The following is a 14,433-nucleotide window of genomic DNA, read 5'->3' on the forward strand; positions in this document are numbered from 1 at the left end:
GGGTCTACAAGAGGCGTGGATTTTTTAAAGAATATTTTTTCAGGGTCTACAAGAGGCGTGGATTTTTTAAAGAATATTTTTTCAGGGTCTACAAGAGGCGTGGATTTTTTAAAGAATATTTTTTCAGGGTCTACAAGAGGCGTGGATTTTTTAAAGAATATTTTTTCAGGGTCTACAAGAGGCGTGGATTTTTTAAAGAATATTTTTTCAGGGTCTACAAGAGGCGTGGATTTTTTAAAGAATATTTTTTCAGGGTCTACAAGAGGCGTGGATTTTTTAAAGAATATTTTTTCAGGGTCTACAAGAGGCGTGGATTTTTTAAAGAATATTTTTTCAGGGTCTACAAGAGGCGTGGATTTTTTAAAGAAGACTTTTTTCAGGGTCTACAAGAGGCGTGGATTTTTTAAAGAAGAATTTTTTAAGGGTCTACAAGAGGCGTGGATTTTTTAAAGAATATTTTTTCAGGGTCTACAAGAGGCGTGGATTTTTTAAAGAATATTTTTTCAGGGTCTACAAGAGGCGTGGATTTTTTAAAGAATATTTTTTCAGGGTCTACAAGAGGCGTGGATTTTTTAAAGAATATTTTTTCAGGGTCTACAAGAGGCGTGGATTTTTTAAAGAATATTTTTTCAGGGTCTACAAGAATATTTTTTCAGGGTCTACAAGAGGCGTGGATTTTTTAAAGAATATTTTTTCAGGGTCTACAAGAGGCGTGGATTTTTTAAAGAATATTTTTTCAGGGTCTACAAGAGGCGTGGATTTTTTAAAGAATATTTTTTCAGGGTCTACAAGAGGCGTGGATTTTTTAAAGAATATTTTTTCAGGGTCTACAAGAGGCGTGGATTTTTTAAAGAATATTTTTTCAGGGTCTACAAGAGGCGTGGATTTTTTAAAGAATATTTTTTCAGGGTCTACAAGAGGCGTGGATTTTTTAAAGAATATTTTTTCAGGGTCTACAAGAGGCGTGGATTTTTTAAAGAATATTTTTTCAGGGTCTACAAGAGGCGTGGATTTTTTAAAGAATATTTTTTCAGGGTCTACAAGAGGCGTGGATTTTTTAAAGAATATTTTTTCAGGGTCTACAAGAGGCGTGGATTTTTTAAAGAATATTTTTTCAGGGTCTACAAGAGGCGTGGATTTTTTAAAGAATATTTTTTCAGGGTCTACAAGAGGCGTGGATTTTTTAAAGAATATTTTTTCAGGGTCTACAAGAGGCGTGGATTTTTTAAAGAATATTTTTTCAGGGTCTACAAGAGGCGTGGATTTTTTAAAGAATATTTTTTCAGGGTCTACAAGAGGCGTGGATTTTTTAAAGAATATTTTTTAAGGGTCTACAAGAGGCGTGGATTTTTTAAAGAATATTTTTTCAAGGGTCTACAAGAGGCGTGGATTTTTTAAAGAATATTTTTTCAGGGTCTACAAGAGGCGTGGATTTTTTAAAGAATATTTTTTCAGGGTCTACAAGAGGCGTGGATTTTTTAAAGAATATTTTTTAAGGGTCTACAAGAGGCGTGGATTTTTTAAAGAATATTTTTTCAGGGTCTACAAGAGGCGTGGATTTTTTAAAGAATATTTTTTCAGGGTCTACAAGAGGCGTGGATTTTTTAAAGAATATTTTTTCAGGGTCTACAAGAAAATTTTTTCAGGTCTACAAGAGGCGTGGATTTTTTAAAGAATATTTTTTCAAGGGTCTACAAGAGGCGTGGATTTTTTAAAGAATATTTTTTCAGGGTCTACAAGAGGCGTGGATTTTTTAAAGAATATTTTTTCAGGGTCTACAAGAGGCGTGGATTTTTTAAAGAATATTTTTTCAGGGTCTACAAGAGGCGTGGATTTTTTAAAGCAGACTTTTTTTCAGGGTCTACAAGAGGCGTGGATTTTTTAAAGAAGACTTTTTTTCAGGGTCTACAAGAGGCGTGGATTTTTTAAAGAATATTTTTTCAAGGCAATACAAGGCGTGGATTTTTTAAAGAATATTTTTTCAGGGTCTATAAGAGGTGTGGATTCTTAAAAGAATATTTTTTCAGGGTTTACAAGAGGCGTGGATTTTTTAAAGAATATTTTTTCAGGGTCTACAAGAGGCGTGGATTTTTTAAAGAATATTTTTTCAGGGTCTACAAGAGGCGTGGATTTTTTAAAGAATATTTTTTCAGGGTCTACAAGAGGCGTGGATTTTTTAAAGAATATTTTTTCAGGCTCTACAAGAGGCGTGGATTTTTTAAAGAATATTTTTTCAGGGTCTACAAGAGGCGTGGATTTTTTAAAGAATATTTTTTCAGGGTCTACAAGAGGCGTGGATTTTTTAAAGAATATTTTTTCAGGGTCTACAAGAGGCGTGGATTTTTTAAAGAATATTTTTTCAGGGTCTACAAGAGGCGTGGATTTTTTAAAGAATATTTTTTTCAGGGTCTACAAGAGGCGTGGATTTTTTAAAGAATATTTTTTTCAGGCTCTACAAGAGCTGCATGGAGGCTGCATTTTCCGACAATGGGGCCAAAGATATTTTCCCTTCCGATGTTTGCATTAACATCTCCTAGCAGAATTTTAATGTCATGGCCAGGGTTTTTGACAGGCGTGTATTTATAAACGGTTTTTAAAAGTCGTAGATTTTGTTTTAAAAATCAGGTAGGAATTTTAAAAAATTATAATTTCAAGACTTTATAGCAGGCGAGAATTATTTTTTTAAAGCCCCGAAACAGCTGTGGGTTTTTTATAAATATTTTTTCAAGGGTCACCAACAGGCGTGATATTTTTTTTAAATCTCTTAGTGGTCTTAACGTCAAAATTAGCGGTTCCGATGAACTTTTATAACTTTGTTTTTTTATTTTACACAACAACAAAAACTATTCCACTTACAAACCCATTTTTACATAGTTGCGTGTTATTGTGGGTGAGAAGAACAGGTTGACAAGCCTGACTAATTGATATTCAACATCTGTCAGAGAGAACGAAGTGGGTAAATGGGTTAGTAAGAATGTAAGCGGAATTTAATTATAAATTTAGTTTTAACATAGGTTTTGAGATGTGGCAACACAACAACACACGCGAACACACATTGTAAATATACAAGCCACTGACGGATCGCATAAACTATACGAAATAATGTCTAGACCAAAATTACAATAACAAGCTAGAAATATAATTCAATATAAATCAATAATTCAATTCAGAACGTTTATACGGATTTGTAGAACATTTACATGTTGATGAAAGTTTGAATTAAAAAAACTCGTTTTCGTATATATAGAAGAATATTGTAATCGGCTCAAGAACAATAAAGCAGCAGGAGCCGACGGGTTACCAGCCGAACTATTCAAGACTGGTGGTCAGATGCTGGTCAGGAGCATGCACCAACTTATTAGTACAATTTGCCTAGAGGAATTCATGCCCAATGATTGGAACCTCAGCCTTCTGTGTTCCGTGCACAAAAAGGAAGACAAAACGATATGTGCCAACTATAGAGGAATAAGTATTCTTCCCATCGCATATAAAGTGCTATCCAGCGTACTGTGTGAACGACTGAAGCCAATGGTCAATGACATTATTGGACCATACCAATGCGGCTTCAGACCTGGCAAATCCACCATTGACCAGATTTTCACTCTGCGCCATATCCTGGAAAAGACCCACGAAAAACACATCGAAACATACCACCTATTCGTCGACTATAAAGCATATGTTACTCGACTACGTCGATGACATCGACATAATGGGTCGAACATTGCGAGCAGTAACAGCCACCTTTGAACAAATTGAGAAGGAGTCTGCCAAAGTGGGTCTGGCAGTAAACGGTGAAAAGACCAAGCTGATGGTATCAACGCGCAAGACGTCCCGTAGACTCGGACCATCTGTGGGGCTGAGAACTACAGCTTCGAGGTAGTCAAAGAGTTTATATACCTTGTTACCTCCATAAACAAAACGAATGACATCAGTTTTGAAATTCGGAGAAGGATAGTGATGGCCAACAGATGCTACTATGGTCTAGGTAAGCAGTTTAGAAACAAGGCCACCTCCCGCCAAACCAAACTCACATTCTACAAGACCCTGATACTACCCGTGATAGTATATGGAACTGAAGCATGGGTACATGCGAAAGCAGATGACGCAGCTCTTGGGGTGTTTGAAAGAAAAATTCTCCGAAAGATCTATGGGCCGATCTGCGTCGACGGTGAATATCGGTGTCGAATGTACCATGAGTTGTACTAGCTATTCTCGGACATCGACATTGTTAGACGTATTGAGCTGCAGCGACTACGTTGGATAGGTCATGTTGTGAGAATGGATGAAGATGCCCCATCCCAAAAGGCATATAAAAGCGAACCGGCTGATGTTTCACGCAGATAGGGAAGGCCAATAATAAGATGGAAAGACCAAGTGGAGGACAACATTGTCAAATATTATCTATCAAACCGGAAAAACTTCGCAAAAGACCGACGCGCCAGGAAATCTTTTTTAAGCTCAGCTTATGGAACAACCGTTCTGTAACAAGCCAGCTATGTAAGTAAGTAATATCTAAATGTAAATATAGGAGCTATATCCAAATCTGAACCGATTTTTTACGAAACTTGACATACATCATTCTAGTCTTAATTCAGTACGATACGCCAAATTTTGTTCAAATGGAAAGATATACAGGGACTTTAGTACACCATTTACCTTAAATCGGACGAAAATATATATGGGAGCTATATCAAAATCTGAACCGATTTTTACGAAACTTGACACACATCATTCTACACTTAATTCAGTACACTATGCCAAATTTCGTGCAAATCGAAAGATATATAGGTACTTTGGTACAACATTTATATTAAATCGGACGAAAATATATATGGGAGCTATATCAAAATCTGAACCGATTTTCACGAAACTTAACACACATCATTGTAGAATTATTTCAGTACGCTATGCAAAATTTCGTGCAAATCGAAAGATATATAGGGACTTTGGTACAACATTTACATTAAATCGGACGAAAATATATATGGGAGCTATATCTAAATCTGGACCGATTTTCAGGAAATTTAACACACATTTTTTTAGACTTAATTCATTACGCTGTGCCAAATTTCGTGCAAATCAAAAGATATATAGGGACTTTAGTGGATTATTTACCTAAAATTAGGCGAAACTATACATGGGAGCTATATCAAAATCTGAACCGATTATCAGGAAACTTAACACACATCATTGTAGACTTATTTCACTACGCTATGCCAAATTTCGTGCAAATCGAATGATATATAGGTACTTTGGTACACAATTTACCTTAAATCGGACGAAAATATGTATGGGAGCTATATCTAAATCTGAACCGATTTTCACGAAACTTAACACACATCATTCTAGACTTTATTCAGTACGCTATGACAAATTTCGTGCAAATCGAATGATATATAGGTACTTTGGTACACGATTTAACTTAAATCGGACGAAAATATTTGAATAGGGTTCGTCCTTGGGCCAAATAAGTGACCTATGCCAAATTTCATCCAATTCGGATCATAAATGCGACCTGTACTTTGTTTACAATTTAACATGGACAGACAGACGGACATGAATAAATCGATTTAAAAAGTGACTCTGTGTATATTCTCAAAAGGAACCAAGGTACCATGTGTGTGCACATAGACATAATACCCTGTACCACAGTGTGCTGAAGGTTATAAATACCAATTCCGCACTGATTTTTGTAAACAAATTTATGACTGCTAAAATTTTGACACGTAACAAGGTAAATAGAAAAATAAAACAATAATTCGGACAGTACTAATATTTCATGGCTCAAGTAACAAACAAAACTTTAACTGGCAGATTAAGTTTTCTAAAGTACAACAACAAAAACAAAAAAGTATAAAAAATGAAACATTTAAGTAATACTAAATGAAACACTTGACCTACACACTAGGCTGCCAGGCAAAAAATTATTAAAAAACAAAAACATCATAATACAATTAAAAAATATGACTGCATAAATGTCTGTCTGTCGGTCCGTCCAAAGAAAGGGAAAACACTTATTACTAAAAAAATAATGGGGTTTTCTACTACTTACACTACTTCGTTTCGCACAAATGAAAATGCGATTCATCAACAGCAGATATTGCATAAAAAATGAGGCCTTAGTAAAGTTTTCTGAATCAAAGGTGTGTGTCGTGACGGTTGTTGTTGTTGTCGTTTCGTTTTTGTTCAATGGCTGTTTTTCATGTGGCATTTCCATGCCGCAATCTTCTGGTGCTCCGGATGACTTCGTTTTATTGCCACCGCTGGCCGCAAGGGCTTTCATTTCCTCCAAGACCATGTCATTGTTAATTACAACCGGTTTCGTGTAATCATCAAATGCTGGAAAGTTCGACATCTTCTTCGATGTTAGACTGGTGTCCATGTCAATGTTGAAGGTTTTGGGTAGATTTTTTCCACTGCCACTCAAGTGATGAGACATATCGACATTTTCAACTGAAATGATAAGGAGAAGAAGTTGTAATGGGTTAATAAAAATAAACTAAACAGTTGACATGCAACTTTAATAAAAAAAATACGATTTGAAAATAGAAATCAAACCCTCTTGGTGACCCTTGGAAAAAATTAAAAAAAAAATCCACCCTTGAAAAAAATTAAAAAAAATCCACGCCTGTTGGTGACCCTTGAAAAAAATTAAAAAAAATCCACGCCTGTTGGTGACCCTTGAAAAAAATTGAAAAAATCCACGCCTGTTGGTGACCCTTGAAAAATATTTCAAAAATCCACGCCTGTTGATGACCCTTGAAAAAAAAATTGAAAAAAATCCACGCCTGTTCCTGACTCTTGAAAAAAATTGAAAAAAAATCCACGCCTGTTGTTGATCCTTGAAAAAAATTAAAAAAAAAATCCACGCCTGTTGGTGACCCTTGAAAAAAATTCACGCCTGTTGGTGACCCTTGAAAAAAATTAAAAAAAAAATCCACGCTTGTTGGTGACCCTTGAAAAAATATTTTTAAAAAAGCGACGCCTGTTACTTAAGCCGAGCTTAAAAAAAAAATTTCCAGACGCGTCGGTCTTTTGTGAAGTTTTTTAAATTTGAAATATCATATTCGGCAATGTTGTTTTCCACTTGGTCTTTCCATCTTTTTCGTGGCCATCCCTTCTGCGTGAATCATCACTTTTATATGCCTTCTGGGCTGGGGCATCTTCATCCATTCTCACAATATGACATAGCCAACATAGTCGCTGCAGCTCAATACGTCTAACAATGTCGATGTCCGAGAATAGCTGGTACAGCTCATGGTTCATTCGACGGCGATATTCACCGTCAACGCAGATCGGCCCATAGATATTTCGGAGAATTTTTCTCTCAAACACTCCATGGGCCGCCTCATCATCTTGTGTAAGTACCCATGCTTCAGATCCATATAATAGCACGGGTAGTATCAGCGTCTTGTAGAGTGTGAGTTTGGTTTGGCGGGAGGTGGCCTTGCTTTTGAGTTGTTTGCTCATACCATAATAGCATCTGTTGGCCATCACTATCCTTCTCCGAATTGCAAACCTGATGTCATTCGTTTTGTTTATGGCGATGTGTTTTTCGTGGGTTTTTTTCAGGATTTGACGCGGAGTGAAAATCTGGTCAATGGTGGATTTGCCAGGTCTGAAGCCGCATTGGTTGGTCCAATAACGCTGGATATCACTTTATATTTTGTGCACGGGACACAGGATGATGAGGTTCCAATCACGTTTTTCTTGTTCTTTCTTCTTTTTTTTAAATATGTTTCTCCACTCTCCTTTGCTCCCGATAATTCTCCATCACATTACGTGGTGGTACCTGCACCCTCTACGCTGTATTTTTCACATCAGTAGCATAACGACACTCCTGATCGTACCACGGGTTTCTTGATGGGGGTCTTTGGTACCCAAGTGATTCTTTTGTCACAGTTTGTAAGGAATGGACATTTCTTTGCCATTGTGCTTCTATATTATTATCGGGACAGGGAGTGCATTCGTCAAGCAGGTGGGTAAGTTGAGCGGAGTAGGCCTCGGCTACCTGTTGTGTTTGCATCTTTTCGACATCGAGTTTTCGTGTTGTGTTAGATCGCACCTTTGCTGCTACATTAAGACGGGTACGTACCTTGGCTGCCACAAGGTAGTGGTCCGTATCGATATTTGCTCATCGCAACGATCGAACGTCTAATACACTGGATAAATGCCTTCCGTCTATTACAACATGATCAATTTGATTTCTCGTTTTTACATCAGTAAAAATCCAGGTGGCCTTGTGTATATCGAGATGCTGTAATCTGGTGCTGCTAACTACCGCCGCGAAGTCAATCAACCTCATGGCGTTATCGGATGTTTCCTCATGGAGGCTGAATTTTCCGACGGTGAGGCCAAAGATATTTTCCCTTCCGATTTTTGCATTAAAATCTCCAAGCAGAATATAATGCCATGGCTAGGGCAACGATCATATACTGTTTCTAGGCGCTCGTAAAATATGTCGTTGGTCTGTTCATCTTTATCTTCGGGCAGAGCATGAGCGCAAATGAGACTGAGGTACGGATTATAGCAATATACGGATTTTAGCAATTCGTTCATCTACTGGAGTGAATCTGGAGACGAGGTCTTTTATTCTCCTGTTAACTATAAATCCGCAGCGAAATTCACCTGTCGTTTCATGACAGCTATAATACAGGGTGTAATCATCTGATTTATTTACGCCAGTCCCTTTCCATCACATTTCCTGTATGGCAATAATATCGGCTTTGAACTTCTCGAGTACATCCGCCAAGGCGAAAACTGCGCCTGTTCTGTACAACGTGCGCACATTCCATGTGCAGATTCGCAGAACGTGGTCCTTTATACATTGGGAGTTTGGTTTTTTTTCTTTGGTTTTTCATAGTAGGTTCCAAGGTATATTTAATAAGGTAGCCGCATCGGCCCAGCTGTTGGACAAATAAATGTCAAAAATGTTGTTGTAATGTTGAACCAGGGCCAGGGCTGCCATATTTGCCGATTTATCGGCATTTTGACGATTTTTCACTCTAAAAATGGAAAATGCCGATTTTCCGATTTGTGCCTCAGAATTGCCGATATTTCAACAATCGACACAAATTGTCTAACTTTTTAATTTAATACGGCGTTACCATACAAACATATAAAATTGGCAGCTTTAAATCATTATAACTATCGGCGACTCGCCGCAGCCGTTTTCAATGGCTTAGATATCTGCATTTTTTGTCAGCATTGTACTCTGTCTAGTTTACATTTTACATCGAATAAGGAAAATCTTTAGACTCCGAGTTTAGGGAGTTAAACTTTCTGAATTTTGAAGAAATTTTTGAAAATGCAGAATATAATTTAAAAATTTTTCGGAAAAAAATTTCCGAAATTAAACGTGGGGCTCCAATTTAGCTTTTCCAGTTTTGTCTAAATTTGTACAAAGAATTATGGTTCTTCCACATTCCACAGCAAATGTGGAACGAATTTTTAGTCAGGTAAACCTTAACAAAACTAAAATTAGAAGCTCATTTGAGAATGATTCATTGGAAGGGATTCTTTATTCTTAATATTACCTCAAACTAAATAATTCAAATTGTTTTAATATCAAAATTGATAATGAAATACTAAAAATTTGTAATAAAAATATGTACTAGTTTCTAATTTTTTTATGACCTTAATACCACACTGTGTTATACGTAAATCTGAAAGATCTCACTAGTGTACATAATAATTACTATATTTTAGAAAAATCTACATTTTTTGTAGAAAAATTAATCTTTTATGTTATTTTTTTATACAGAATTGAATTTGTTATCTTTTTTTAATGTAATAAACAATATTGATTTGTTATAAACCAAAAAAATATGAATTTATTTATAAATTATATTCTGCCGATTTTTTGCCGATTTTTAAAAATACAAATGCCGATTATGCCGATTTTTTTCTGAAAAATTTACGATTTTTCATGAAATTTATCTGGCAGCACTGCTCGCGGCACATATTAGCTCACTATTTCATCGGGTGATGAAAATAGCTACCCCAGGTGGCACCACGAGGAGGTCAGTGTCCACAATTGAGATGAAAGAGGGACCAAGATAAGCCTGGACTGCGTCATGTTCAAGCCAATCAGAGCCGTTGCTTGGTATCTATCATCCCCTACGACACCCCCACGCCTGTTGTTACCCCTTGAACAAGTATTTTTAAAAAGTTCCACTCTTTCACTATTGTTATGCCTTATGCGAAAATCCGACACATTGCATCGAATCCTCTTATTTATTATTTGTGTGTTTTTTTTTATTATTTTCTATTGCATTTTACTTTTAACCAAAACATACAAAAGAAGAAAGCGAAAAGAAAACAATATTCAGAAGAAGAAGAAGAAAAAATTGGCAACAAACAATAGCAATTTGTGATGCGCGGTTGTGAACATAATAAATGGTTGGTGTGGTTCGTCATTATTCAGTCAGCCAGCCGCCATTCATCTAACCATCCATTCAGTCAGCTATTCACCCAACCAACCAACCAACCATTCATTCACAATTCGCAAAGAGGTCATTTGTGGACTTTATTTTGCATGAAGACAAATGGAATTTTTTTTATAGGAAATACTATTTTTTGCCAATGACTTTTTGGTTATTTTTCTTCTTCTTCTCCTCCTCCCCCTTCGGCACTTATGTTTTGCATGATTTCCCTTTTTTTGTTTCAATATTTAAATTTCGTTGTTTTGTTTTCCCATTGCAAAATATGTGTTGTTATTTTTCTTGTTGTTTTTTTCTGATATTTTCAATTAAAAATTTGGTTTACTTTGCTGCCTATTGCACAATGGGTTGCAATAAACATAATGTGCGGCATATTCAAGAGGTGCTGTTGTATATTTATGTTGGTGTAATGTTAATGCGGAAGTAATTATAATCGAAAAAAGAAACTTACACACATAAAAATATAATTAAAGAAAATAAAATCAAATAGAAAGTTTTTCAAAAATGTAAATTTTATAGATGAGGAACACTAAAAAATGAAATTCACCCTAATCCTCAATCCGTTCCCTTATAGTCTTGAAATTTTCAAATATATTTTTTTTTAATTTTTTAAGCACCTGTTTTACATTTTTATACGCTTCACCACACTGTGGTACAGGGTATTATGTCTTTGTGCATATGTTTGTAACAGGCAAAAGAAAACGAGATAGACAAATGGTTCCTTTTGAGAATATGCATAGAATAACTTTCTAAGTCGATTTATGCATGTCCGCCCGTCCGTCTGTCCATATTAAATTATTAACAAAGTACAGGTTGCATTTATTATTCGAATTGGATGAAATTTGGCATAGATATAGATAGATATAGCTCCCATATATATTTTCGTCCGATTTTAGATAAATGGTGCACCAAAGTCCCTATATATCCTTCGATTTGCACGAAATTTGGCATATCGTACTAAGTTAAGTCAAGAGTGATGTATGTTAAGTTTCGTGAAAATTGGTTCAGATTTAGATATAGCTCCCGTATATATTTTCGTCCGATTTTAGGTAAATAGTGCACCAAAGTCCCTTTATATCCTTGGATTTGCACGAAATTTGGTATAGCGTACTGAATTTAGTCTAAAATGATGAGTGGTAAGTTTCGTGAAAATCGGTTCAGATTTAGATATAGCTCCCATATATACTTTCGTCCGATTTTAGGTAAATGGTGCACCAAAGTCCCTATATATCCTTCGATTTGCACGAAATTTGGCATATCGTACTAAGTTAAGTCAAGAGTGATGTATGTTAAGTTTCGTGAAAATTGGTTCAGATTTAGATATAGCTCCCATATATATTTTCGTCCGATTTAATGTAAATGATGCACCAAAGTCCCTATATATCCTTCGATTTGCACGAAATTTGGCATAGCGTACTGAATTGAATCTAGAATGATGTGTGGTAAGTTTCGATAAAATCAGTTCAGATTTCGATATAGCTCCTACATATGCATAATTATTCGTCCGATTTTACAAAAATGGTGCACCAAACTCTTAATGTATGTCCGATTACCGACTCTAAATCTGTCCGAATGAAATTAAATTAATCATAGGTTGCAGAAAGACATGCGTATGTTCCTTCGTGGGAACATTGACATGCAATTGTAAGGATAGTCGGCCCAGTTCGACTTTACCACTTTCTTTACTATAACTATTCGGCTCGGCCTAAACTTTTTCCGTTTCATCCGTTCCCTTACAGTCTTTGGCTTTTCAATTTTTTTCTGTTGTTCTTCATATTTTTTTTAATTTTCATGATATTTTATAGTCCTTTTCAGTACCTACCCTGCATTTGACTTATTAGCCGTGTTACACGATTCAATTGATTGAGATCGGAATCTTCAAAATATTTCTTATTGGCGGCATTTATTAATTTCTCCAAATCACGTTCATAATCACCGACAGCCACTTCCAGTACTAAAGAGAGACGAGAAGAGAAGAGAAAGAGAAGCAAATGGGGAAAATTGGAAATAAAAAAATATTAAAAATAAATATTTTTTTTTACATTTAATTTTTTGAAACTTACAAAAATCTGCTGGATTGTGATAACTGGGGCACATGAGATTTTGATCGGCCAAAAAGGGTATTAATTCCTTGACGGGTCCCTGATACATACAATGGCCCTCCACCACGGTATATAGCTTATCGAACATTTCGAAAATCAAAGCCGACGGCTGATGTATGGTGCAGACAATTGTGTGGCCCAGGGCTGCCAATTTTTTGAGCAAGCTAATGCATTGACTGCATGAGGAACTGTCGAGGCCACTGTAATGAAAAGAAAAACAAATTGAAGAAAAATAAATAAAAAAAAATGTTATGGCAAAAAATTGTGATTTTTAAAATATTTTTTCAAGGGCGCCGTAGGGGGTTGGTTTTAACATGGCGAAGTTCAGGCTTATCTTGGTCCCTCTTTCATCTCAATTGTGGACACTGACCTCCCCGCGGTGTCACCTGGGGTAGCTATTTTCATCACCCGTTGAAATAGTGAGCTAATATGTGCCGCTAGTTCACCCATAAGAACTATAAAAATGGGTTGAGGCATCGGGTTAGTTTCCCTCACTCGGAAAACCCCTCCTACTACGAAAATCAAAGAAAAAGAATACCAAAACCCCCTAATGTTGACGACCCCCGCAAACGTATAAAGGACCACAACATGCGAATCTGCACTTGGAATGTGCACACGTTGTATAGAATAGCCGCAGTGTTCGGCGTAGAAATAGTGGCGGTGAAGATACCCCATAACCAATAAGAGTTGATGGTATAGAGTGTTTACCACCTAGCCAAGATAAAGTCAAAATAGCAATTAATCGGCTGAAAAATAAAGCAACAGGTGCCTATGGGTTAGAAGCCGAACTATTCAAGACTGGTGGTCAGATGCTGGTAAGGAGCATGCACCAGCTGATTAGTACAATTTGGCTAGAGGAATGCATGCCCAATGATTGGAACCTCAGCATCCTGTGTCCCGTGCACAAAAAAGGAGACAAGACGATATGTGCCAACTATAGAGGAATAAGTCTCCTTCCCATCGCATATAAAGTGCTATCCAGTGTGCTGTGTGAACGATTGAAGCCAATGTTCAATGACATTATTGGACCATACCAATGGGGCTTCAGACCTGGCAAATCGACCATTGACCAGTTTTTCATTCTGCGTTAAATCCTGGAAAAACCCCACGAAAAACACATCGACACATTCCACCTATTGGTCGACTATAAAGCCTCATTCGAAAACCCTATCTTTTCAGAGTTGTATAAAGCCATGTCTGCGTTTGGCATTCCTGCAAAATTGATACGGATATGCAGGATAACTTTAACTGATACAAGATCAGCAGTTAAAGTCGGAAAGGATCTTTAATACGGAACGAGGATTCAGACAAGGTGACAGTTTGTCATGTGACATTTTTAACATCCTGCTGGAAAAAGTCATACGAGAGGCAAAAGTGAACAGAAATTGCACTCTGTACACCAAACAATACATGTTACTCGCCTACGCCGATGACATCGACATAATGGGTCGAACACTGAGAGCTGTAACAGCCACCTTTGAACAAATTAAGAAGGAGTCTGCTAAAGTGGGTCTGGCAGTAAACGGCGAGAAGACCTAGCTGATGGTATCAACGCGCAAGACGTCCAGTAGACTCGGACCAACTGTGGAACTTGATAACTACAGCTTCGAGGTAGTCAAAGATTTTATATACCTTGGTACCGCCATAAACAAAACGAATGACATAGTAATGGCCAACAGATGTTACTATGGTCTGAGGCAACAACACCTCCCGCCAGACCAAACTCACACTCCACCAGACGCTGATACTACCCGTGATGTTATATGGATCTGATGCATGGGTACTTGCTCAAGCCGATGAGGCAGCTCTTGGAGTGTTTGAGAGAAAAGTTCTCCGAAAGATCTATGGGCCGATCTGCGTTGATGGTGAATATCGCCGTCGAATGAAAC

General features: G+C 36.8%; 1 protein-coding gene across 1 annotated transcript; it reads right to left on the reverse strand.

Moving 5' to 3' along the window:
• Positions 1 to 6,052: 6,052 nt before the first annotated feature.
• Positions 6,053 to 13,739, reverse strand: LOC133338247 (ATP-binding cassette sub-family G member 1-like; the record flags this gene model as incomplete). The annotated part of the gene is made up of 4 exons (XM_061546425.1): positions 13,711 to 13,739; positions 12,506 to 12,744; positions 12,265 to 12,396; positions 6,053 to 6,453 (listed from the first exon to the last, which is right to left on the reverse strand). Coding segments are annotated over exons 1-4 (801 nt in total), but the record flags the coding sequence as incomplete, so codon positions are not given.
• Positions 13,740 to 14,433: the final 694 nt, after the last annotated feature.

This window comes from Musca vetustissima, unplaced genomic scaffold (assembly GCF_032173495.1).
Source record: "Musca vetustissima isolate MV318-11 ecotype Yass unplaced genomic scaffold, APGP_CSIRO_Mvet_v1 utg343534, whole genome shotgun sequence".
NCBI lineage: Eukaryota > Metazoa > Arthropoda > Insecta > Diptera > Muscidae > Musca > Musca vetustissima.